General features: G+C 35.5%; 1 protein-coding gene across 3 annotated transcripts in view; it reads left to right on the top strand.

Moving 5' to 3' along the window:
- The window catches only part of CDH7 (cadherin 7), a 124,896-nt gene that overhangs the window by 42,993 nt on the left and 56,419 nt on the right, over positions 1–25,484 (top strand). For 2 of the 3 annotated variants that reach the window (XM_077886790.1, XM_077886870.1), the window contains exons 3-6: positions 9,108–9,402; positions 12,911–13,030; positions 19,614–19,781; positions 22,413–22,600. In XM_077886790.1, the coding sequence (XP_077742916.1) occupies positions 9,108–9,402; positions 12,911–13,030; positions 19,614–19,781; positions 22,413–22,600 (771 nt within the window). Of the gene's footprint in view, positions 1–9,107; positions 9,403–12,910; positions 13,031–19,613; positions 19,782–22,412; positions 22,601–25,484 lie in introns of those variants that run through there. The other variant, XM_077886938.1, reaches the window with a different exon arrangement.

Genomic DNA, 25,484 nt, shown 5'->3' with positions numbered 1-25,484 from the left:
GGGACAGTTCTCTTTTGAGTAAAATAGGTGAAGAAATCAAGGCAGAGAATTTTATTTAGTATTCGTTTGCTGATTAAATTACAAATACAGAGTAATTGAAAGTGCTGAATAATTTAAAGCAGGACATTATTGGTCTAAAGAGGTTTGCATGTCAGTGGTTATATGTGTTAGACCAGAAGTTTTCTATCCAGAATGCTGGTTGAAAATTCATATTCCTGGTTCCAACTCAAATAGATTTCTGTAGACTTAATATTGAGCCCAGAAGTTGGCATTTCTAACCAGCATCTCAGGTAATGCTGATACAGGAGACCTACATACTGAACTTCAATAAATAATAACGTTCATTAGCCAAATAGTAGGTTAAGATAGGTGCACTGTTCTGTAGTCTTTTTAATTTTTTTAATTATTTAAACATGTTTACAGAATATAGGTAGTGATATATTTACACTGTAAAGCCTCTTTTGATATATCACATGCAGAAAGCATTCTCTATTATAAAGTAGTGGATCCTGTGTATTACACAGTCTGAAGATTTCTAAAAAGGAATTTTTTCTATCCTTAGTCAAGTACCTTCCTGGAAATCAAGTTTTGCCCTTCATCATCAAACCGTTTCTTAGTAATAGGTTTCTTGTTTCAACTTAAATATCATTTCTTTAAAAAGCACTTCCCTGAACCTCTGAACTCAGTTTGATTTTCCTGTCAGATGATTTCTTGGCATTCTGTGGGTGCTTTTTTTTTTTTCATGGTCATCAGAGTTGCAATTGTTTGCTCAACCTGGTCTACTGACAGCCTGCTGCGTTGACAGCCTTTCTCTCCGTGAGCTCATGAAAATGGGCAGCGTTTGACTCTGTGCTTCAGGCTACCCCTTGCTACCCTGCCCCTCTTGTCTTCATGAATAGACACCCATACACCTGGCCTATAGGAGATACTCCATACTCACTTTTAATAGATGATTAATAAATGTTGAGTTTCTAGATGGAGACAGAAACAGACTTGATCCAATCTCTGTTTTTCCAGGACAATCCAGCTTGGGCACAAGAGTGATGTCATCTGTATCTCTTCAGTTCAGGCACAAGAGCTAAGGGGCTACTTCTCACCTGGTACTTCTGATAACAGCTCAAGGGATACATGTGATTTTAACAAAGATGCCAGAAAGGATTAACTAGACAAACATTAAATACTCAGTGACAATATTTGAAAACAAGTTTACCAAATATCACAGATTACAAATAATGTATATACTTACTGTGATTTTAAAGTTTAACCAGCTGCCCCTCTTACTAAGATCTTATTAATAAGCATAAGGATGACCGGTTACAGTCTTATTCTCCTTTTGGACTAGCTCCTAGCTCCTTTCCTCTGTTCACCCGCCTACTTCCACATTATCTCTGAAATTCTGTGTTCCTCCGTATCTTGTACCTTCGTCCACGCACTGGCTCTATCAGATCACACTGGACATGTAGAATCCTTGTATCAGATCTGATAAGATAGTGTACAGTACTGTCTTTTTAAATTAAACAAGCATCAAAGTTTTCTTCCCCAAACGTAGACTCCAGAATTACGTTTCTGTTAACCATTATTGTTTGTATTTTTGAATGCACAAGGCAATACAATGCAGAAGACTTCAGGAGATATTTGGCAAACATGTCATGTTATTGCCCTCTGCAACGTGTACCTGAATGCCTTCTCCAAAATGCCACGTACAGAACATCTGTGCAAGTTTTAAAAATGGCCTCTTCAGTTGCCCTGTGCCTCCCTGATAGTATCCTCCGTCTTGCCTAATGTTAGGACAGGAAAAGGGTTTTGGACTGATTATTGCCTAGAAGCATTCAAAAGACCATTCACATAAGTTTTATCCACTGGCCCAGTGCTTTTCAACTGATCTACAGTGAAGGGCCAAGTTTTTGTTGTTTATTTGCAAGCTTATTGGGCTTTTCTAAGAACACAGAACATACTTTATTATAACCTCCTAATAGCTTTGTAACTATATTAAAAATGAATTACTTAGAAAATAGAGCCCTCATTTTTTCCCATTATTATTGGGCTTAACAGACATTAAATTGCTCTATTAAATGACTATGAAAATTGCTAAGCCTTTCCTCTCAATTTTCTGTACTTCCTTAGACTTAGACAGATGGCACCCAGTCCTTGGACTCCATATTGAGCAGCACTGTGTTAGCCTCCTGTAACATTTTGTGTACAACCAGCCCCCGTTTCAAAAGCAAGATTGAACATTATCCTCTTGAACAAAAAGCTTGACATTTCCAGGGGTTTGCTTTTCATTTGCTTCTGGTTGACTACTCAGTTTAGAACTAAGTGAGCAAATTACTACAGGGGAGCCCTGCAGTAGAGAACATGATGTGCTCATGATTATGCTGGAAGAGGAGGCTTTGGACAAGGAGGAGTTTTGATCAGTTACAATTTGACTCAAGGCAGATTTCCTTACGTTGTTTGAAAGTTCTGGATGTGGCCTGGAGACAGCATTTGGAGAAAGGATGCGATGAGCTCTGTGGAGATTTCTTTAGGGAGGCACATGTAGCTGTGTGGAATAGAGAATGCTTTTCTGAGTTATCACTGGGTCCTTAATGAAAAAGATGCAGCTCTTAGTGTGAAGTTCTGAGTAACCACGCCATAGGCATAAGTGTAGAACCTTTACCAATAAAAGCAAGATTCTCCCCTCTAAGGGATGCAGATAATTCTATTGTACTGCTATATGTGAACTTGTAAATATGGATAGAGAGTTACATTTTACAAAATACTTCCAAATGCATCACTACATTTTAACCTCCCTCTAATGTGCAAGGCCGACTACACCTTTATGGATGCTAGTCTATAACAGATGAATGAACTATGATTTAAGAGTGATCAAGGCATCACAATAAAGGCAGAGTGGAGATTCAGTAGCCATGCTTCTGGCTCCTTTGCCATGGTGACCTAGCAGTTGAACCTCTCAACTACTAAGCAAGTATTAAGCCCCTAGAATGAATGTTCATGGCCACTGAATTAGTGTGGGACTTTTTCCAAAGAGAAAAACCTAAACCAAACCAAACAATCTGAGTAGTTCCTCCTTTTTACCTAATGTTGGCTAAAAAAAAAAAAAAAAAAAAAAATGAGACTTTTTTTGACAGTTTTGACCTTATGTAAGCACTTCCTGGATTGTATCCCTTTCCTGTATTATTCTGTTTTGTAATTAGTACCTTTAGTTTTTAAACCATGCATCTTCATCAGAGATGCTTCACAAGTAAATTGTGTTCCATAACCCTGGACCACAATGATAATTATAAATTAGAAATACTTCAACCAGAAAGAATGACTCATACACTTGTTTTCATCTATAATATTTCTTCAACAACTTGATAATTACATGGTATCCAGTGGCATGTGGAAGATTTCTATTAAAAAGCATAATGAGAAAAGAAAACTTGCCTGGAATGTGTATATACAAGCAGTTTTATTTTTTACCAGTTATTGTTTAAATCTGCCCTCTACATTTAAAATTCTAACCTTGCTAAGTTTCATAAATCACATGAGTTCTAACAGTTAATGTATTTTTAAACTTTAAAAAAATGGGTATCGATAATAAGCCAATGGTAGGAAAGTCACCTTAGAAATCCTTTGTTAATATTTAGTATCAATCATTCTCAAATTGATTAACATGCTTCTCAGCCATCATTACTCCACTTTTGTACACAGATGTAGTAGTAGTATGAATTTTTATATTTTTGTAATAATGACTTTTGCATTTTTCTTATTCAAATGTTCATTATAAGGAAAATTGAATAGAAGCTTTAATTATTTCCATCTTCATCATAAGTAGGTCAGTGAGGATCAGAGACCTTTGTTGACTTTAGTGTTTTATTTTTTAGTGTCAAAGCTTTCATGATAAATATTATCTCTTTCCAAATAGTTTCATCTTACATCTAGATTTACTTGTTTTTTTGCCACATGAAAATTTAGTGTGTTAAATTACAAAGTACAATCCTGATGTTATAGTGCTTTACCTTAATGAGTTGTGTTCTGTATCACCTCAAGTAGTTGTCACAATTGTTCAATGAAGTCCCAATACAGGTATTTTTTACTTCCATTTTGCAGAGGAAGTGCTGAAAGACAAGGTTATCTGTAAGATCAAATAACCAGCAGAATTAAGATATTCATAATGGGAAGAAAAATTGATCAACATATTGAATTGATTTTTTTTTTTACCTTAGTCTTTGCTAAACTGAGATTTATTCACCATATTCAGACTCTTCTTTAGGAAGGTAGATTGACAGTATGAGACCAGGTCATTTGTATCAGGCCCTAGTTGATTATTAAATAGATGTAAGAAAATTATCAGAACTGCAGTGCATTGATCTGTTTTTAGTTTTGGTCTTTATAATCTTAATTAAAAACTAAATAGTAGATTAAAAAAAGTTAAGAACATTGAGAGTCTTCCATCCAAGGGCATCCAAAGGTCTATAAAACCCTCTACCAGCCCGTGTGTGTGTGTGTGTGTGTGTGTGTGTGTGTGTGTGTGTATGTAGGGAAACAGGAATAGGAAAGCATGTCTGCCCCTACGGGGTTCTGTCCCCTGGGGAACAGAGATGTGTAAATGTGCAAGTACAAAACAATGTGCCGTATGGTACCATGGGCATACAAAATGAGCTATCTGGGCTCTGTCTAGGCAGGTCAGAGCATTAAGGGGAACAATCCAGAGATACAGGATGTTTTTTGTTTAGTTTGTTTTCTTTTTGCCTAATGCTATTAAAACGTAAAAGGATAGAAATTGAAGTACAAGCACTGCTCTTTTACAAAGTGGATTATAAATTTACTAAATTTGAGACAATGAACTGTTTATTGAGAATGTGGAATATGGTGATAAAAAAAGAACCCAGCTCTCAAGGAGTTTATAAATTAAAGAAAGGATTGGATATGAAAACAACTAGACTCAATTTTCAATATAAAGCAGAATTAAATGCATCCTATCAGAGAAATGCAAACAGCATGCCATGGGGGAAAATGAGAAGATTGTTAAGACTTCAGTAAAAGGGAGCTGGGCTGGATGTGAGTTGATAGGCAAGATGATGGAAGACTTGTGTTGGAAGGGATGGTGCAACTTGCTACGCTTGGGCCACATGGTCCTCATCCAACATGCCCGGAGCGCAGAGTGCCTTCTGAGATGTGATGGAAAAGAGAGACTAAGGAGCTAGCATATGGCTGCATGGAGCTCCATGCTTAGAATTTGGGGTACATCCCTAAACCTTGGGGAACAATTAAAAGTACTTGATGAGAGGTGTGATATAATTCAATGTGCATTTTAGGGAGATAATTTCTGACACACAAAATGGAGAATAAGTGGAGAGTTTTCTAATAGCTCTAAAGAAAGACTTTAAGATTCCAAATTAGTATTGTTCTGCAAGACTGAAAGGGAAGAGTTGCTCTATCAGAGATAATGGGGTAATGGGTAGCTGTTCTGTCAAGCAGAGGATGATGGAGCCACAGTGGGTTGCTAAACGTACTACATTTTAGGGCACATTTAAAGGGTGCTTGCCATTCCTGGCTTATGCAGCTTATGAAGATTCCAACACAGTGTGATATTTTCTTACATTGTTACCATACACAGTGCTGTCAGGGTGACATGGAGGAAACACGAACTGATTGTGTCTCCTTCTCTTCTGATTCTTTTGCATGAGCTAGACCCAGCTAAGAGATGTGTGTGTGTGCGCGCACATGCACGTGCATACATGTGCGTGCACTCCTCATTGTTTGTGTTTATTTGCAAGAGTAAAGATGATGATGATGATGATAATGTAAATATTTACTTTGGAGTCACAACACATATTTTGAAGGGGACTTAGGAATCCATGCAGTAAAGGTGAGTTTTGTGTGGTGACATAAGGAATCAAGGTTTTGTTGTTCTTGTTTAGATTAATCACAGGACCATGTTTAGCAGGGTATTTATGAATGAAATAGATGGAACAGTTCAAGTTCTACTCTGTCCAAAATAAGAGTACAGATATTTGTTTTCCATTTATTTTTTTTTTCATTTGCCATATGGTGGAACCAAAGGATGCTTGTTTGCTTTTTACTGCGCATAAGTTTGTGTGTGGCCAATAGTGCTTCTCTGCTCTGTGGTAGTCATTGACAAGGACTGTGTGTACCTGCGTGTGCATGCAAGTGCACGAGAGCATCTGCACAGATGTGTTTTACTTAAAGTTGCCATTTGGTAGTTCTGCACTTGCAAGTTTTTCTGTGCTGAGCAGTTTTTTTTTTTTTAAGTAGAGGAATATAATAGTTTTTCCCTAACAGCGTGGGTTTCACTCTGCCTATTAAGATTAGAGTATTAGTGCACAGTCTCCCAGATTAAATGTCTGAATGCATCTGATAATTAGGTATCCATCTTAAGCATCTCAAAGTTGGTCATCCACTTTTAACTACAGATGCTTACACTAACCTTGCAAGGACACTCAAAGCAATTTTCTGCTTGTGAATTCTGGCAGTGATTACAAGCCTAGTGATGGTCCTAGCTGGTAGAAAAGTGTCAGTGATAGGAAGGATGATGAAGTTCAGAGCTCCAGAGACAGAAGGGTGTGTGTGTGTGTGTGTGTGTGTGTGTGTGTGTGTGTGTGTGTTTGGGAGGGGTAGGAAGGAAGAAATCTGATTTCCAAATGATTAGAGAAACATGCAACTTGAACTTTTTTTTGCCTTTGAGCTCTTATGCTGTCAGTGATGGAGAACAGCTAACAATGCCACGTAATGTAAAACACAGTGTCAGAGCGCAGGGTGAAGGTCAACTCCGGAATTTAATGTGTGTTGTGTATTGAAAAGGAATGTGTCCTCTCTCCCTTACCTGGATACTACAGGAGCATTGTATCACCATGCCATGGAAACAGCAATTAGTTGACAGGAATTAGTTAAATGAATCATAAGGGCTGGTTCTATAAATGGTAGTCCCTAATGAGACTTAGAGATGTAGAAGGCCTTTGATTAAAGACACACCTGTATGTCACTTGAGTGTCCCTGTGGTCATTGGATCTTCCTCTGTTGTTTCACACCAAGGTCAATGGTGGCGTGTAGACTTTTCTAACAGCCAGAGGCATGGATGGGCTGCGGGGGAGGTGGGCTGGGGCTCATGGATGGGCTGAGAGTGGCTATGAGAAGTGTGTAGAGGGGTGGATGGGGGTACTTGAGCTGTCAGCAGCTTAAAACAGCTTATTTTCTTCCATCATCTGCATTTGTCTCAGGAGCCAAGTTCTTTGCTCTGTGTTGTTGAAGGTGGCCGAGTGTTTTGCTGCTCATAATGCCAAGAAAGAACCCTTCTGCTGAGTCATAAAGTGGGTTGATGGAAACCGCTCAAAGCACCAAGCTTCTTTATGACTTGGGGGATGATCAGGGGTGGACGGTCCTCTGCTGCAGCTTCTGATGGCCCCAGCTCATGGGACAGCAGCACCTCTCCAGAGGCAGGACCGTCTTGCAGACAGTGGAGATGGAGCTTTCCAGGAGTCCCCATGTTTCCTAATCCTGGTGCAGCCACAGAGCACTGGTCATGTGACCCTAGGCGAGGCACATAGCCTTTCTTTACCTTAGTTTCCTTATCTGTGAATGCGGATAATGAAGTCATTCAATGTGAGCACCAAATGAGTTACCATGTAGAGAACATTAAGAATAGTGCCTGACACATAGGAAGCGCTCAGCAATTCCAGCTGTAGTGGTTCCAGCTAGCTTTCTTCTTCAAGGGAGATACAGAGGCAACCGTAACACTGAGAATGACTTAAGAAGATTAGGCAATTTGCCCTATTTCAAGAACTCTACTCTCCCAGATGGAGGGGGATAAACACGTGGTACGGTGATCCACTAGATAATTTCACACTGAACAAATCGAAATTATAACTTGTGCCAGTGGTCAAATTTTTGTATGATTTAGTCCTGATAAAAACTATAGAAACTAAGGGAGAAATCAGGTGCTTAAGTATCCTGGAGCAGAGTATCGACACAGCTGTGACAGTACACTGCAAGAATCACTTGCAGAAGTCACAGTGCCAAAAGCAGTACCCTCCATACCCAGCACAGAAGGTAGAAAATGCACGACATGCACATTTCCCTAAGTAGTTTTCTGTATTTTATGTCCTTAGCACCTCATCTTTTAAAGAATGCAAACATAGTTCTGTAGGACAATGAATGGCCTTTATTATTTGTTTTTTTTTTTTTTTGGTTTGTTTTTTTTTTTTGCATTCATATTACTCGAAGTCCAGATGATGGTGGTTATAGGGGATGAAAGATTATGGAGATGACAGATTGAGTCCTGTGTTTTTCAGGTTATGAAGTTCAGGAAAATGTATAATTATGTCTGAGTTTCCTTAGGTTCCTCTGTTCAACATAATGTTCTGACATAGAGCAGGGACAGTCCCAGATACGAAATGCAAATCCGTGGGAGCTGGCCCTGCCGCCGATTGCTGGGGTTAATCATGCAAATCTAATGCAGTTCTTGGTATTTCAAGAAAGGTTTGAGTTGAAGTCTCAGGCACATACTGATTTAAAATTCCTACTTCAGAGAGCAGTGTAATTTTTCTCGGCTTCAAATTTTAAAATCTAGAACAGGATCCGGAGGCGGATTTGGTGACCGGACATCCATCCATACTTGTTAATCAGGACAGAGGGTGGGAGGGGCTGGTGTCCTTAAAGAATGTGGGAGTGTCTAAGCATATTAAATAGACACTTTATTAGATCTAAATTTGCACATGTCCTATAGCGAGTCCCTTTGCTTGGAGTAAGATCAAATCAACCGATTATACATGTTTACTGAATGCTCTGTTCCAAAGAAGATGGCTAAAACTGGCAAGGACAGACCAAATAAAAATTAACACCACCACGAGTTCCTAACTTTGGGAATGATAGAAAATACCTTTGGAAATGAGACTGTTTACAGGAAGAAATGAAATTGTCTTGCTCACCAGTGCAAGCTGACACATGCTCACAGCCTCTCGGCTGTGCACAATAAGCATCAGCTTATCTTTCCAAGAACAATAAAATTTCATGTGCTGCTGCCTGACATAAGAATTATTTTTACGTATCTCCATATCGCTGACTCTCTTGTAAGTTAATCTCATCTCACATGAATTTTTCACCAGCTTCACTCTGATGTTGATAAAGGAGATGGTTCCATCAAATACATCTTGTCAGGCGAAGGGGCAAGTTCCATTTTCATTATTGATGAGAACACTGGGGATATTCATGCTACCAAGAGGCTGGACCGGGAGGAACAGGCCTACTACACGCTCCGCGCCCAGGCGCTGGACAGGCTCACCAACAAGCCTGTAGAGCCCGAGTCCGAGTTCGTCATCAAGATTCAGGATATCAATGACAACGAACCCAAATTCTTGGATGGTCCGTACACGGCGGGGGTCCCCGAAATGTCTCCAGTGGGTGAGTAAAGAGCATGCTGCTTTGGCAGTCTCTGATTTTGGGGGGTTCGTTTTTATAACCAAATCATCATAGGTGCTGGAAAAAAATCACAGGAGTGTTGGTACAGCAGTTTCTAGTGAAGGTGAGGGGAAAGTTTGAGAGACATTAAAAGCCAGCATCCAAATCTAATGATTCCAATCATTACTTGATTTATATGGAAAAGTTGGAAAATTTTCCTTTCCCCCGGGGATTTGTATCTTCAGTACATTGCTCTTGTCTTAGTCTTTTTTCAGTGTGATATTTAATTTAATAAATGCTTAAGGGGCACCTGGGGGTTCAGTGATTGAGCATCTGCCTTTGGCCCAGGGCATGATTGGGGTCCTGGGATCAAGTCCCATGTCGGATTCCCTGCATGGAGCCTGCTTCTCCCTCTGCCTGTGTCTCTGCCTCTCTCTCTCTCTCAAGAGTAAATAAATAAAATCTTAAAAAAAAAATAAAAGTACCCCTAGGAATTTAAAAAAGAAAATCCTTCCAGACACTGCCCTGTGAGAATCTTTTCTCTCTCCTGGTTAGTATTAATGATTTGCTCTTCTAAGAATCCTGTGGCCAAGGTTTCAGGCGGGCTGTCTAATGTTTAGATAAGCTAACCTGTTTGCTTGTAGAGTATGCTTGAACACACAGATGTCCCTCCACACACCACCCACTCGTGTTTTTTGTAATTTCTCCAGAAAGTTAGATGCGTGAAAATTTATATTGAATTGATAACAAAGTTGATACTCAGTTTGAGGTATAGAAAAGAATCATGAAGGCTGTTTTATTCAGAGGGGTTTTCACATTGTTCCATTGCTGGAAAAATAGAAAGTAGAGTGTGGTATATACTTTATGTATGTCAAATAATAAAAACTCAGTTGTAAAGTAGTCAGATACCTTTGAAATAATTTTCAGCTGGTATGTCATTTTAGATGATCTTACAAAACAGTAAAAAAAAAAATGTGGTGCTTAAATAGACCAGTTGATTTATATATTTATTTCCTGTCATTTTTAGTTTTGAAGTAAGACACTTATTTAAAGAATAATTGAATTTGTTTTTTAACAGGCGAACATTTTACCCAGTGTGATTTGTTTTATATTAAATAAAGGTTGCTTCATCCATCCAGCCTTCAGTCAACAGATCTACTGTGTTAGGAAGTGGAATTGCAAAGATGTGTATTATGTGTGCCCTTTAGGGGAATCACAATTTAGTGACCCTAAATTTCCAACAGATGGGAGAATGAAAATTATATGGGGCACCGTTGCCCTGGCTGCTGAAGAAATAGAAACAGAAAATGAACCAGAAGAATAGATGCTTGTGGTCATGAAAAATTCTGAACCACAATGGAAGCATCTCACCATAGTTAGCTTACATGTGAGCACTTCTTTGACCAAACAGGCTTCTTCACACTTTCTTGATACCTCCCACATCTTCAGTGCTGCTGGCTGTTGCTTAACAACAAGAACAACAGCTATGAAGACAGCAGCCACAACAAGATTTGCAGGTTTTAGAGAAAAGAGAAGGCACATTGTCCTCCCCAAATAGTAATGTTTAGAAAAACGGGAAGCTTTGAGGTGTGTTTGAGCAATTCCATAATTTTCATGTGGGCAAGTTGGCTATGCTTCACTGGCTTGCTCCAGGTTTCCTTTGCTCCATAGGGTGTAGCCATATGAACTGGATTAATGTGAACTTTGTTCATTTAGAGGCTAAATAATGTGCTGTACTTTTGGTTTCAGTGATACCACTCTGATATGAAACAGCATGATTATTATGCACAAATACAAGTTATTTTTGTTATTCGTAGTTTATCAAAGGGTTTAATTCTAACCAAATAGTACAGTATATATAGCACAAGCATTCAGTGTTTAATATTCAGGGCTGTGTTTTTCGTTGAATGCTAACTGCAAAATTGAAAACACACTAATAAGCCCTTAGGATAATTCATTCATTTCCAGAAGACCATAGATAAGCATGGACAATTTAAAGTTACTTAAAAATATGTGTGCATGTGTGTTGTGTGTATGTGTATGTATAAAGTAAATTTCTTAGTGAACACTTTAGAAAAAAATCATATACAACCAAATTACTAAAGGAGTTTTGATTATTTTGTTTAAGGCACTTTCCTTTTCAATAAAGTAAGAAATCAGTACTTAAGTATGTCACGAGAGTGAATATTGCTGTAGAGATAGTGCATTGTAGGGAAACTAGAGAATATTGATGCCATTAATTCTAACATTTTAAAATACTCAAAATTTAATTTTAAAAATACTTTAAAATATGCATCATTCACTATACGGTCCTACCAGGTATCTGCAGGGTGCAATAAAGTCTGTCAATTTTTTTTAAATTAGAATTTAAAAATAGTGCTGTTTACATAGCTTTTTTTTATTATAAAGCTATATTATAGCTATATAATATGCACCCATTTTTAAAGAAGATGGGACTGGTAAGGAAAACCATAGTGTGGAAAAGACAATTGGTTTGTAACAAAATGGACATTGATGACTTATTTAAAGACTTAGAGAAATCTCTTTAGAAATATATTGAAATGATATGTTAGATTTAAAAACATTTTCAATAAATTATTAGAAACAAATTTAAAAAAAGAAACAAATTAAAACCTTAGAAGAATACAAAAAGAGACTTGTTCCATTCCTGTCAATAGGAGATAAATGATAAAATAGCATGCGCTTAAATTAAGTAAACACAAGTAACATTTTTAAGATTATGCTCCAAATGAAAATAAAAAGAACACATCACAATAAATGCTTTCCATATGGAATGAGTGAATACATGGTAAAATGAAGAAGCAGTGGGACATTCTATCTCATGAAATATAGAAAACAACTAATAATGCAATTTTTAAAGCTGCCATACTTTTTCTCCTGTGAGAAGGTGGTTTAAATTTTCATTTTATGCTTTTGCTTTTAAATCAATTCATATAAACAAATGAAAACTAAAACTATTACTTGAAGAGATGCTACGTAATATCCAGTTAAGTGGATCCATCAGATTTTTTTTTTTATTCAATTAATGAAGTTTCATTTTCTGTTGGCTCTACTCAGCTGTAATAGTGAGATCCCCTCAGTGACTTGGGTGTCAAGATGCTGTTACTTGTCACACGGCCTTCTGGACAGTAATTGAGACTTATAGAGACTGCTCCTGATAAAAACTTGTTACCTGACCCTGATGGATGAGATGCCCAAAATTTGAGTCCCTTCCAATTCTGAGTATCCTCCTAATGTGCATCATCAATCTTATTTCTTTTTTGCTAACATATTTCTGTATCCCTTAAATCTTTCTGAGGGCTTAATTAGCATTTATCTTCATTCTGGGTTTGTCTTTTACAAAAAATATGTCAATTTTTCATATGCTTTGAAATAAGAAAAAAAAATAATTAAAAACAAATCTAATGTAGCGTGTTCAGCATTCTATGAGTCATTCTATTTTGTGGCAGTTTGAAGTTTTTGATTCACTGGCTTTTGGATTGGCATGTAGGGACCTCAGTGGTACAAGTGACAGCCACGGATGCTGACGATCCTACATATGGCAACAGTGCCCGAGTGGTCTACAGCATTCTGCAAGGACAACCATACTTCTCAGTGGAACCAAAGACAGGTAAACACTGATATTGACTCTTCTTATAATGTCATCATTTATACCTTGGCACAGAATTGATATTAGTTATTTTTATTCAATATAGTTGGCACTGAAAACAAACACTACATTGCTATTGTGCTTCTCTCAATATGTGTACTGTGCTATTAAACAGCATATTATTTATAGAAACATCAGCATCTTCTAAGAATATTTTATTACAATTATCAGTATTTCTACCAAAATTAAAGTATGATATACTAATAAAGTATTTCAGCTGCTTTTTCCTGATTACATAAGAAAATGTTATTATTTATGTCAAGTTTTATTTTCATTTTGCTTTCTTTAACTAATTCACGTAGGAATCATATGTAGTTAAGTGTAAATCTCAAGCCAAACCCCCACCTGCCATACAGTAGAATAGGTAGGAGGTTCAGCTTATCCTGCCAGAGTCTGTTACATTTAAACTAATTTTCCTGAGTAAACCAATTAGGATGATGGTCTGCTAAATAAAAAACTAAATTAAGTGATTTTTTTTTTAATTTTAGAAGAAAAAACATTTTTTATGAGTTGTAAGACTTTCTGGATAGAATATGCATTTGGTTGGCTAGATGTTCTGTTTTACTTTTAAGCTGAAAGAGTTTAAGTAAGACTATAATTTGGAACACTGTTGTCTTGGTTATAAAATAACATTATTCTGCTTTTCTGGCTCTCTGTGGAGGGAAGAGAGGTGAGTGTGAAGATGGGTGGCCTATGTCGCTGATTTTCTTCACCACCATGAAATCCAAAATTTCTCCATATTGTAATAATTTTGTCTTTATCATGAAGAAAAGTATTCTTCAAACAGCCAAGTTCATGATTATTGGATAGTGCCTGGGACCTTAAATTATTATTTTAATGGTACTTATACTGTTTTCCATATTTATAAATGGTAATACTCATTTCAAATCACTGTGGAGGATAAATATTTTAAATGTCTTTTGAGAATGGTGGTTGTAATGTGCATGAACAGAAAAATAAATTCAATCCTAACTCACCATTAGAATTTTTACAGAAACTACTTTGCATATTTTATGTTAAAGTCAGGGTAGAGTCTGGAAGCCACCTGGAAAGTCTAACAGAGAAGAAACAGTTCTGATTAAGCAAGTCTTGAAGGAGAAGTAAACAAAAGTATTTGATTTATGATATGAATCCTATGAATGTAAAACTTGTGGTTGATTTAATGATAGATCTGAGAAGCCTAAATTCAGACACCCACCCATTCCCTTATATATATCTACTTTTTATTCCTCCAAAGACATTGACAAGTTTCTGACAATTTGCTCACAAATTATACATTCCTGCATTATATAACCTGTCCAGAAATAGCATGTACTAATCCCTAGGGTTAAATATTTTGCTGGTACTAATGATTGGCGTGTGATTTTAGCTTTGTGGGAAGATGATAGTCTTTATTTAAGTCCTGTGGAATTATGGCCTCTGATTGAGCAAGTGGACAATAGTCTATGTCATGGGATCACATTATTAGTATTTCAAATTAATTCTAATTTCAGAATCTCAAGGATTGTGTATTGTAGGAGATGAATTGGTTAGTTTTATTTTGTTTTGTTTAGAGTTTTTCATACTGCAATTATGGTAATCATTGGGACTTCTCTTTCTAGAGTCATTAGTGCAGAGTTATCCTGAGAATTTTTGTCCTCTGCTAATTTTTAATATGGATAGTGTGTTATTGCAAAGAAAATGTATTTTTTTTTCACAAAAAAATGGAAAGCTTTCAATCCTTAGGGGCATGGAGATGTGTAAATCAAGTTTGACTTATTCTTCATACTTGGTGTCAGCCTGACTTTTATCTGTGTGAGAAATACATGAATTTCTGAATCTTTAAATCTAAGAGTTTTTGAGAAGAAAGTAAAAGTTTTGATAGGAAAAGTACTGAAAATATGCTAAACCAAGATTTTGTAAAATAGGCACAGGGAATCACTGTTAGGTATAAGGTTAACTTATGATTTCTTTTTTCTTAATGTTAATAATACCCATTACCATTTATTAATCACACATCATGAACCTAACATGGCTAAAACCTCCAATCACATATTACACCTATGGCACCACTCACAGGCCAAAAGACCATAGGATAAGTGTATTTTCTATTTTCCATCCATAAAATAAGAATGTGAGTAGCTGCAAAAGCCAGTGCTAACAACTTGTTGTTAATAAGCAAACAGAATGGCACTAGAAGCAGGATAAGGCAACATTAAAAGAGCTGCAAAGCTTCACACCACCTATCTCCATAATGACTACAAACTGTTGGGAGGCTTATGGATATTCTAAGGTGTTCATCTACTCTGTAACCTGCAAAGAAGCAGATCCCTGTTTCAGTATTTGATATATGGCAGGACTGGCTACATAATTTGCAGTTCAAAATGGAAATGCAGACCCTCTCTTCTAAAATTAATAGGATAGTATCAACAGGGCAAGAAACAAACCATGGCACCTGTGTGCCTGCACAGGTCACATGGTCATGAAGCTGGTCCTGAAAAATGGATTGAATGATAAACACCTCTTGTCATTTAGAGTTCGTTCTTAAACATTAAGAGGTGTGACTACACAATACCTGCATCATATATTACATAACCACTTGTTACATCATAATTTTATATAAGTAATATCTCATAACAAAGCCCCCTCCCAAATATGCCCTTCAAATGCATTCCATTCTGTGGAGGAGGACCCTCATTCCTGTTGGGCTTGCTGGCTGAAGATGTCCTCTCACAGATTCCAAGAGTCCTTTCTTCAGGGATACTATATTTGATACCAACTCTGAAATTGTTTAGAGTTCCAGAAGCTTCCATGTTTGCTATTATTGGTTCTTCTCTGACTTTTTATGGTTCTGTTTTTTGTTTCACTTACAGGAAAACAGACCAAATATAAATAAGACTTAGACGTGAAACTTAGAAAGAATATAAACTAATAGAAAGAGAGTCACTATGTACATCTATATGTTTCAGATGCACACGACACGAAGCCCTGTAGCCCTGTGTTACATAGGTCATGTGGTTGCGTGGACATCTGAGACCAGTCCAAGATCTGAGTGATTGTTTGGTTCCCTAAACAGGGGTTGATTTCAGGACAAGCTCTTATCTGTTACATTTAGTGTATATATATATATATATATATATATATATATATATATATGTATATTTAGTATATATATGTGTGTATATATTTATATATATGTATATGTGTGTGTGTGTGTGTATATATATATATATATATATAAATTCTTCAGAAGTTTCATGGTAAAAGAATATGCTTAAAAAAAATCAGTGGCTGTTAGGAAATTAAAGAATCATCTGAAAATAATTCCCAGACTAAATACCAGAGAGTTGTTGAGCAATAGTGATAATAAATTTATGTTTAAAGTGCACAGCACTTTTTTGTGACTGGGTATTATAAATAATGGAAAGTTCTGGGTTACTGTGTCAGGTGACATAATCTATTAAAAATTATCATTCAGGAAGTTTAAAATCTGAGCTAATCTACTTTCTAAGGACCTATAGGATATATTCTTCTCATCGTAAGTGGCTTAAAATGACTGATATTGAGATTAAATAATGTTGTTGTCTTCCATGGAAATCTCACAGACCTGTAGGGACCTGGCTAAACAAGACTGGCCTTTATCACGTTAGAGATGTAGCATTAGCAATTTGCTGTATTTCTTTATAATATATAGCAAAGTGCAAATCAGATCCAGTGCATGAGAACTCTTTTCCAAATGTAGCCAGTTTTACTTAAAAGTAAAGAGCTAGCAAAAGTCATGGAACTGGAAATCTATTATTTTTGAATGTCCTTATTTAAATTCATTTCTCTCCCAATTCTATTCTTGTCAAAAATATGTTTAATATTTGAGATATTTGGAAATTACCTTTGCCACCTGGTTACTTTGCAAACTTTGTGATGACTTTTACTTTGGAAAAGTGCTATTTATAAGATCACTTGTAAAGCAACAATTAGAGGTGTGAAAAATAAGTAACTTTGACTACCAGACTTCTTTCTTAATAATGTTGTATTTCCTTACAAAAATAATGCCACCAAGCAAAACCATGAGAGGATGAGGCTGCAGTGTTTTCCTTGCTGATTAGTTGAGATAGTAAGGCTCTCTCCATCATCATAAAGGTATAAAGATGAAAGCTCACTTGTACCTCTTGATATTGGAAGGAAAAATGAGATGCACAGACATTAAAAATAAAGAACCTGAACAAATAGGAAATGATTCTAAAGAAAACTCATTAATATTTTATCATTTAATGATAGTGATCAAAAGAGCCAATCCTCAATATATTTTTAAAAAGAAGTTACACATAAAGGATTATTAACATCAGAAACAAAAGAAAGGAAAAAGATGGAGAGATGTAAGTCCCAGAATTCTTAGACAAAGACTTAGATGTAAGTACCAGAATTCTTAGACAAAGACTGTTTATGCTCAGTAACATTATTACTGAGATCAGCACTCATTGTATTATACAGTTAACAGAAGTATTGAACAAATGTGAAATACACATGGAGTCATTATGACAGTAAGAATATTTATTAGACACTAGTCAATCAAACCAGATTAGTATGTGACTATTTCTTACAATTTTCATGTTGCCTTGATATTTCACATACTAACTATAAGCAGTGGGTAGATCACCAAAAGAATTCAGTGGGGAACTTTAACTGAGCCTGTGTTACTGTGTGCTTGTATCAACACTGCCCAGTAAGAAAGAGTAGTCAAAATTTTAAAACAAAAAAAATTTGAGTAGACCTAAATCAAAAAGGTATAATTTAAATACTTAAAATACTGATGTGTTGTTGATCTGGGTATATGTGTGGGTGTGTTTGTGTTTGATAGCTAGTGCTTAGACTAAACAAAAATATGGTTACTTAAGGCAGTATGAGTGTTGTTTAACTTGGAATCTTGGGAACTAATAACAAATTGCTTAAATTTTTCCTATGCTCTTGAAAGGCTTTTCTCATCTGTTTCCCACCCCTAGAATAGTTACCAAACTGTAGAGTATTATGAAGTTTAGGGCAGGCCTCATATAATTTCTCCTAGGCTCATACTTGATATAACATACACTGTAAATAAAATATAGCACATATTATATGCAACATATAGCACACCTTTATTACGTGTACATTGAATAATCATCCTTTAAACGATTTAAATTGGCAGCTATTAAAAGATTATAAATTTGGAGGATATGACATTTTTATGCTAAACATGAGGGAAAAAATAAATATGAAGAAAGAAAGAACTTTCATCCCAATTTAAATAGTTTTTTTTGCAATTATTTTATCCCCAAAGAGCCATCTTTTATCAAGCAACTTGGTTTTGCTACTGAGAAGTCCATGATATTAGAGTTTCTCTTCCTCAGGTCTGAATCAGTGAGGGTTTAAAATTGACTTCCCCATAAAAAGTAGAATCTGTTTAATAAAATAGATTAGATATCTTTCCATCTCTGGTCTTAGGTGGACAGATAAGACAGTCTTTGTTGGAAAAGATGAAATTGCAAGAAATAATTAAGTAGAATTCTGAATTTATATTTAATTAGTAAAGATGACCTCATATTGCTAGTTCCAAGGTCTATATTGATCAATATTAAATACATTTTTATTTGATATCACCTCTATGTACATACACTAAGTGTAATAGGTATATATATATCATTTTATGTATTTACATATAACATTAAATTAAATTTCATCCCATAATTAAATATTATTGCCTAATATACCTAGGCAGTAATTAAATAATTATACAACTAATTCACTGCTCCACAATTATTCTGTCAAGTTTCCCCATTGAGCAAAATGGAACTCTGAAATCTATTTCTCATACACTGAAGCCCTAAGAGTGATCAATATTCAGTGCAATTGATTAGAAACAAACAACAAAACACATGAATGCTTTCAGTGTTCCTGATTTATATTAACATAGTCGTTCTCATCTTTTAATACTTTTAATATTTTTTCTCAGATCTTTCCATACGGCTTGAGATCATCCTACATCTCATAACCGCATCCACAAACATAACCATAGTTTGGAATGGTATTTTTCTTATTAAACATAAATCACTCCTATTTTTTTCTTTGTGGACTGTTTCAGCCATTTTGCCCAAAAAGAGGTAGTAGGAACCATAACTGAAAGGTTATAGTGATATCACATCACCTGGGAGTTAAGTTGTTGGAGAGGGTGAAAGAGAAGGAGAGTTCCATTGTCATGTACCTGACAGGTGACTGCGCATTATTCTAGGTGAGGAGTTCATGTTATTTATTTGTAAGTTGGTATTTCCAAACCGTATTTTCATAAAACTGAAAGATAATCCTCTCTATCCAATATTGAGAAGCCCTGCTTTTCCATATTACAGCATTCTATGTGTTTTGTAATCACATATGCAATTATTATGTCCCTTTGGTCTTGAATAGGCTTTAAGACTATTTAAAATAAAACAATAAATGGCAGGAACTCAGGAGTGACTTGCTACCTGTATCAGTGTTCTTCAATAGTATTAAATGCAATGATTCATGATGCGTTTTACTGGGATTTGAAATTTTACAGGAGTCATCAAGACCGCCCTTCCAAACATGGATAGAGAGGCTAAAGACCAGTATTTGCTTGTTATTCAGGCAAAGGATATGGTTGGTCAAAATGGAGGACTCTCAGGAACCACGTCAGTCACGGTGACCCTAACTGATGTCAATGATAACCCACCTCGCTTTCCTCGAAGTAAGCTGTTTTGTTTAATGCTGCAAGTTCCTCACTTTCATTGCCAACCTCTGGAACTGTCTTTTGAAAGGAAATTTTTCCAAATATTTCTCAAACAAGTGATTATCTTACTACATTTTCCCATAGTTTTGTTTTATCGGGGGATGGTTTTAATTCAGAAATGTAGAATAGTAAGGGTATTGAAAGTGAAAAGAGGCAGTCCTGTCTTTGTATTACTTCTGTCTTCAATATAATATGGTTTTTCTTTGGTTCTCATTCTTAATACCAGTTATTAAGTTTATTTATATATTCATCTTTTCATTCTAAGATGTTCTTTGTAAGTTATAAGGTTTTTTGCCAATTATAACATTCAGATGCATATCATGTATTCTGTACACTAAAAGTGTTGATTTATTTTTTTAAGATTTTATTTATTTATTTGAGAGAGAGAGAGTGAAAGAGCACAGCAGAGGGAAAGACAGAGGGAGAGGAAGAAGCAGCCTCCCCACTGAGCAGAGAGCCCGAAGCAGGACTGTATCCTAGGACCCTAGGATCATGATATGAGCAGAAGGCAGACACAACCAACTGAGCCACCTAGGTGCCCCTAAAAGTATTGATTTGTTTTTAAAGCTAAAAATAGAAGAGCGCTAAACTTTTTTTCATTTTATATTCCACACTTTTTTTTTTTTACTGCTTCATGCACATTAAACATTCCTTTAGCAGTTTTACCGTCTCTTTCTTGTGCAAACATTCACTGTTTCAAAAGAAGTCAATTCAAAGAACCAGAAAACCACATGCCCTCAATTTAGTTTCTGTGACCAAAATGGCTTTTGACTTAGATGAGAAAAGGGGAAAATAATTCTAGGTAGAAATGCCTTGATTATAGAAAAGCATTTCATCTCACTCTCTTTTAGGTTTTTTTCTTTCTTCTTTATAAGTGTATGTGGTATTTCTTTATAGCGCTCAGGGAAATAAGGAAATTGTATAGACTCTGATGTCTCTAAAACATTTGTTCAATAGTCATGAGTAATTAAGCTCCCTTACAAAAACAGATCTTGGAAGTGAACAATGTCAAGGAAGCTTTCTCTGCAAATATGAAAGTCACTGTATTTTCCTGCAAATACTTCATCTTTGGATGTTTCATTTTTATTTTACATATTTTAATATGCAATATTTTATAATAGTTCTACTACAGACATTGTAATACCTCCTAACAAAATAAAGTGTGAAATTAAGTTTAGCATTCATAAAAAAAATGAACTTATCCTTAATTGTGCTCTTGATAGCTTACGATGGGAGAGCAGAGGAAGGTTGTAGAATAAGCAAAGCAATGATGTAATGATATTGGGCTCATAATAAAATTAACTATTTTTCTTTAAGCCTAGAGTGACAGGAGTTGATACTTAGAATTTTTGTTATTTCAGTTGTCATGATTTGCTAAGGTATAGGACAGGTTTTCTAGCTTATTAGATACTCTCATACTTATTAAAGTGAGGGAAGCCAAGGATATGTCATGAGGTTTTTCATTTTTACTGGATTTCTCTTTACCATGTGTAGTTAATATTCTATCCTTAAAGTTTCTGGAGTTTACTAAGGATGCTTCTGGATGTCTGAAAAGGGTCACTCAAAAGTCATCAGCATATCTTGTCTTTATTTTTTTAATCAGTGACTGTTCACAAAATTTAGAAAATTGCTAATAATAATTCAGAGCTGAAAATGTGGTCCTTTCATATGGATACATTTTCCTTCTTCTGCTCCTTCAAAGAGAATCTTTTCTTTTCACAAAGAAGTGAAAAGACACTGCATTTAACAACCAGAAGGGAATGGAATAGGTGGAGGAAGCAGGAAAAAACAGATGATTAGAGAAAAATGATTCTGAGGAGTTTCCTAGTTTCGAGGGGATGATTCATGGTCATCTGCTTTCCAAGGCTTTTTTTTTTTTTTTTTTCTTGCAGGATGGTGAAGAGGAATTTTTACAAAAGAAAGTTAAAAAGCTTCTCTTTCTATTTTCCTTTTCTTTCCTTCTGTTCAAACAGTATTGCCTCTGCTCTTGGGCTGTTGTCCCAGATCAGTTCTACATACAACCCACAGAGATAACTCCTATTCCTGATAAATTTATGAGCTCAAACAAGACAAATGTGGTCTTTCATCAACTCCCTTGTCCAGTTTTCTGAAACTTTCTTAGTAAAAGCCACTGTTATGTAAATCCTAACGATAAGTAATCAGAACTGTTTAGTCTCATATTTGCCCATTTGAAGCCTAAGCTATACTGTTTTTGTTTTTTTAATATTTATATTAATTATATTTTAATTATTTAGATTTAATGGTTATATGTTAATCTCATGTATGATTAGTTTAAATTTATTTTAATATTGAAAATAGCTTATTTCTCACCATGACATACAGGAACGGAGGCTCTTATCATGCTTTCTTCAGGCTGTTTCTGTTGTCACATGTTAATTATTATTAGATAATTGCCACGAAATTTCTTGAGTCTATATGAAACTTGTCATTTATCTCCTATTGCTATAGCATCTTTTTTAGTAAAATATAAAAAGACATTAAGCGGAGGTGATGCAAACCGCCAAATAGTTAAGTATTTAATGGTTAGCTTTCATGTAGTTTGTTCATTTCTTGTTGTGAATTTCACAGGGTCTTACCAGTATAATGTCCCAGAGTCATTGCCAGTGGCCTCCGTTGTGGCCCGAATCAAAGCGGCTGATGCTGATATAGGAGCTAATGCTGAAATGGAATACAAAATTGTGGATGGTGATGGATTAGGGATTTTCAAGATTTCTGTTGACAAAGATACACAGGAAGGAATCATTACTATACAAAAGGTAATATTTTCCTTATTTTTGTTTTCTTGAAGGTAGCACCAAACTAATGGCATTAGTGGCATTAGTGCCACTAATGTGGCAAAGCCACATTTGCTTTGATGAAAGAATGTATTAGTCAAAACAAATGACCATGTGGAGCTATTACTATTTTAACTGTAAGACAAAAAGCTATGCATTTATTTTTAGGTGTCAGAATCATAGAAAATCTTGAATGACATTTATAGTAATGCCCTAACTAGTCTACTCTGAGTAAAGCCATAGCCCTTATCTGTAGTTCTGTGACAGCAAGGCACACTGACAGATGTACTGTTTTATTTTATTTATATATATATTTTTTTTAATTTTTATTTATTTATGATAGTCACAGAGAGAGAGAGAGAGAGAGAGAGAGAGGCAGAGACATAGGCAGAGGGAGAAGCAGGCTCCATGCACCGGGAGCCCGACGTGGGATTCGATCCCGGGTCTCCAGGATCGCACCCTGGGCCAAAGGCAGGCGCCAAACCGCTGCACCACCCAGGGATCCCTATATATATGTTTTTTTATTGGAGTTCGATTTGCCAACATACAGTGTAACACCCAGTGCTCACCCCATCAAGTGCCCCCCTCAGTGTCCATCACCCAATCACTCCATCCCCCCATCTGCCTCCCCAGATAAACTGTTTTAAATGACTTATGTGGAGAGATGTGTTTCTTTGTTGACTCTTCCAGGAAACCCTAAAATCAACTACACATCTTTGTTAGCAACTAGACAAACAGTCCATATATGTGAAAACAGTGCAAAGTTGGAAATAGAAACCAAAATGTTGAAAACTTACTACATTATCAATTATTCCCTTTCCAAGTTTATACTAGTTGAAGTGTTGGAAGAATTCATACAGAGCATGAAAAGTTGTAAAGCTTATCATAATCCCTTAAATATAAGTGTAAAGGAGATAGAAAATCACTGTAATCCTAACTGAAGACTCTGTCATGGTATATTTAAATTAGCTCATACTACTGATTAGATATGGGGGATAATGAGCTATTTATTCCCTCTGCTTTGTATAGACGTTTTTGACAAATGTTAAATTAAAAACAAAAGAATTATTGCAGAATATAGTCTTATTTCCTCAACTATTTGAAAATACTAAAATATAGAATATGTGAAAATCCCCACCCCCTAAATAATGGAATTTTATGCCAGTCTGATAATCTAGGTGTATAACTTTTGTAATTAACACTCTTCAATAATTAACATGTGTCAATAAAGAAAGTTATATTTTAATTGTTACAGGAAAACATATGTTTGATTTCAGGCCAATGGACAAAACATTTCTGCAATTATTTCCAGTGGACAGCTGCTATTTTAGCTCAGCTGGTGACAATCTGTGTAAAAAAGTTTTAATAACTAGGATAGGCCAACTGTTGGCAAAATGTTTTGTTTTGTTGTCTAAAATAAAAGGAATGCAATAAGGTACATACAGTGCTGCTCAAAGATTTCAAAGAGTCAACTGAAATCAATCTGTTCATATTCTAGAATTTTAAAATATATATTGATTTTTATTGAACATGTGCATTTCATATATAAAGAAAGCACAAATTATTCAAACATGTACATAAAAATATATATGATATATTTAATTCAGTGATTAAAAATTATCCTCAATTTCTGAATATTACTTTTTAAAGTTTTAGGGAATTCATTGTTAATTCTGGTCACAGTCAAATAGCACACTTATTTTTTTTTAAGCTTAAAGCTTTGAAGTCATTTCTAGCTTCTCTTTTGCTCCCCCTTGATCCATAATAGCTCTTGGCTGTATGTTTTTTCTATTCTCCTTGGCATTATCTTAAGGATGGTTATCATTGCTCACTCTAAAACTGTTTTAATAGCTCTTGAGTTCACAACCTTTTTCTAGCTTCTCAGATCCACCCTTTCTTTAAATTGTTGTTCAAGATTCAAAAACACTTTATTAATCCAACTAGGTTGAAAGCAAGCTACCTTATACTAAGGGAAGAAAAGAGAGGGATACAAAAAATTGAAAGGAAGCAGTAAAATAATCATTAATGAGGTTATATACATAGAAATTCCAAAAGAATTCACTAAAGGATTATTAAAATTAACAAGAATTTTCAGTCATGATAGTAGCTACAAAAGTAAGTTAAGCTTCACGATAGCTCATAAAACTGCTCTATGAACTTTCATCTTCAATCTAAGGACAGCGGCTTCATGAAAAGAATATCTATACTTGGCCCACTACCCCTAAAATCTTCCATCTTAAAGCAGTGTAGTCTGCTAACCTCCTAAGGGCAGTCTTTAAACCTAAATCCAAGTGATATTCCATCATGAACCCAATAGGATCTTGAATCTCTATTTCAGAAGTGTTTTTGCTTAACATTAAAAAAAAGATTAATTAGCCTCTTTAGAGTGGTTTTATTCAGAATGAAGGAGGTCTGTCCTTAAGATTTTCTGATTCCCTCTGTCAGAACTAACAGCTGCATATGGTCCTCAAGGCAGGATTTTAATTTTCAGTTTTATTTATTACGATTTCAGTGAAGGGGGGCTTCTGGATTTCATTCCAGGTAAAATGCTACCAGAAGTTCCTCACAACACGTGGAAATGTGTATGAGCAGGTAGAGAATAGTGGAATCATCTATGAAATCCAGAATGGATTTCTGAACCTGAGTCACAGAGCATTCTTACTAAAACCAAGAAATTCTAAAGAAAACCAAATGAAGCATTCTCCCATTGTTCTTAGAATAGTTTTAAATTTTCATTTAGATAAACAATAGAATGGACAGTCCATAAAAATGATCCATTTTTTGATGGGTTTTCTAGTCTCTCCAAACTATTGGAAAACATTTACAACCAGGCACTGCTAGGATGTTGACATATGTATTTGTTCTT

The sequence above is a fragment of the Canis aureus genome, chromosome 1, assembly GCF_053574225.1.
Source record: "Canis aureus isolate CA01 chromosome 1, VMU_Caureus_v.1.0, whole genome shotgun sequence".
NCBI classification, from domain to species: domain Eukaryota; kingdom Metazoa; phylum Chordata; class Mammalia; order Carnivora; family Canidae; genus Canis; species Canis aureus.
This window is presented reverse-complemented; position numbering and strand designations above follow the sequence as displayed.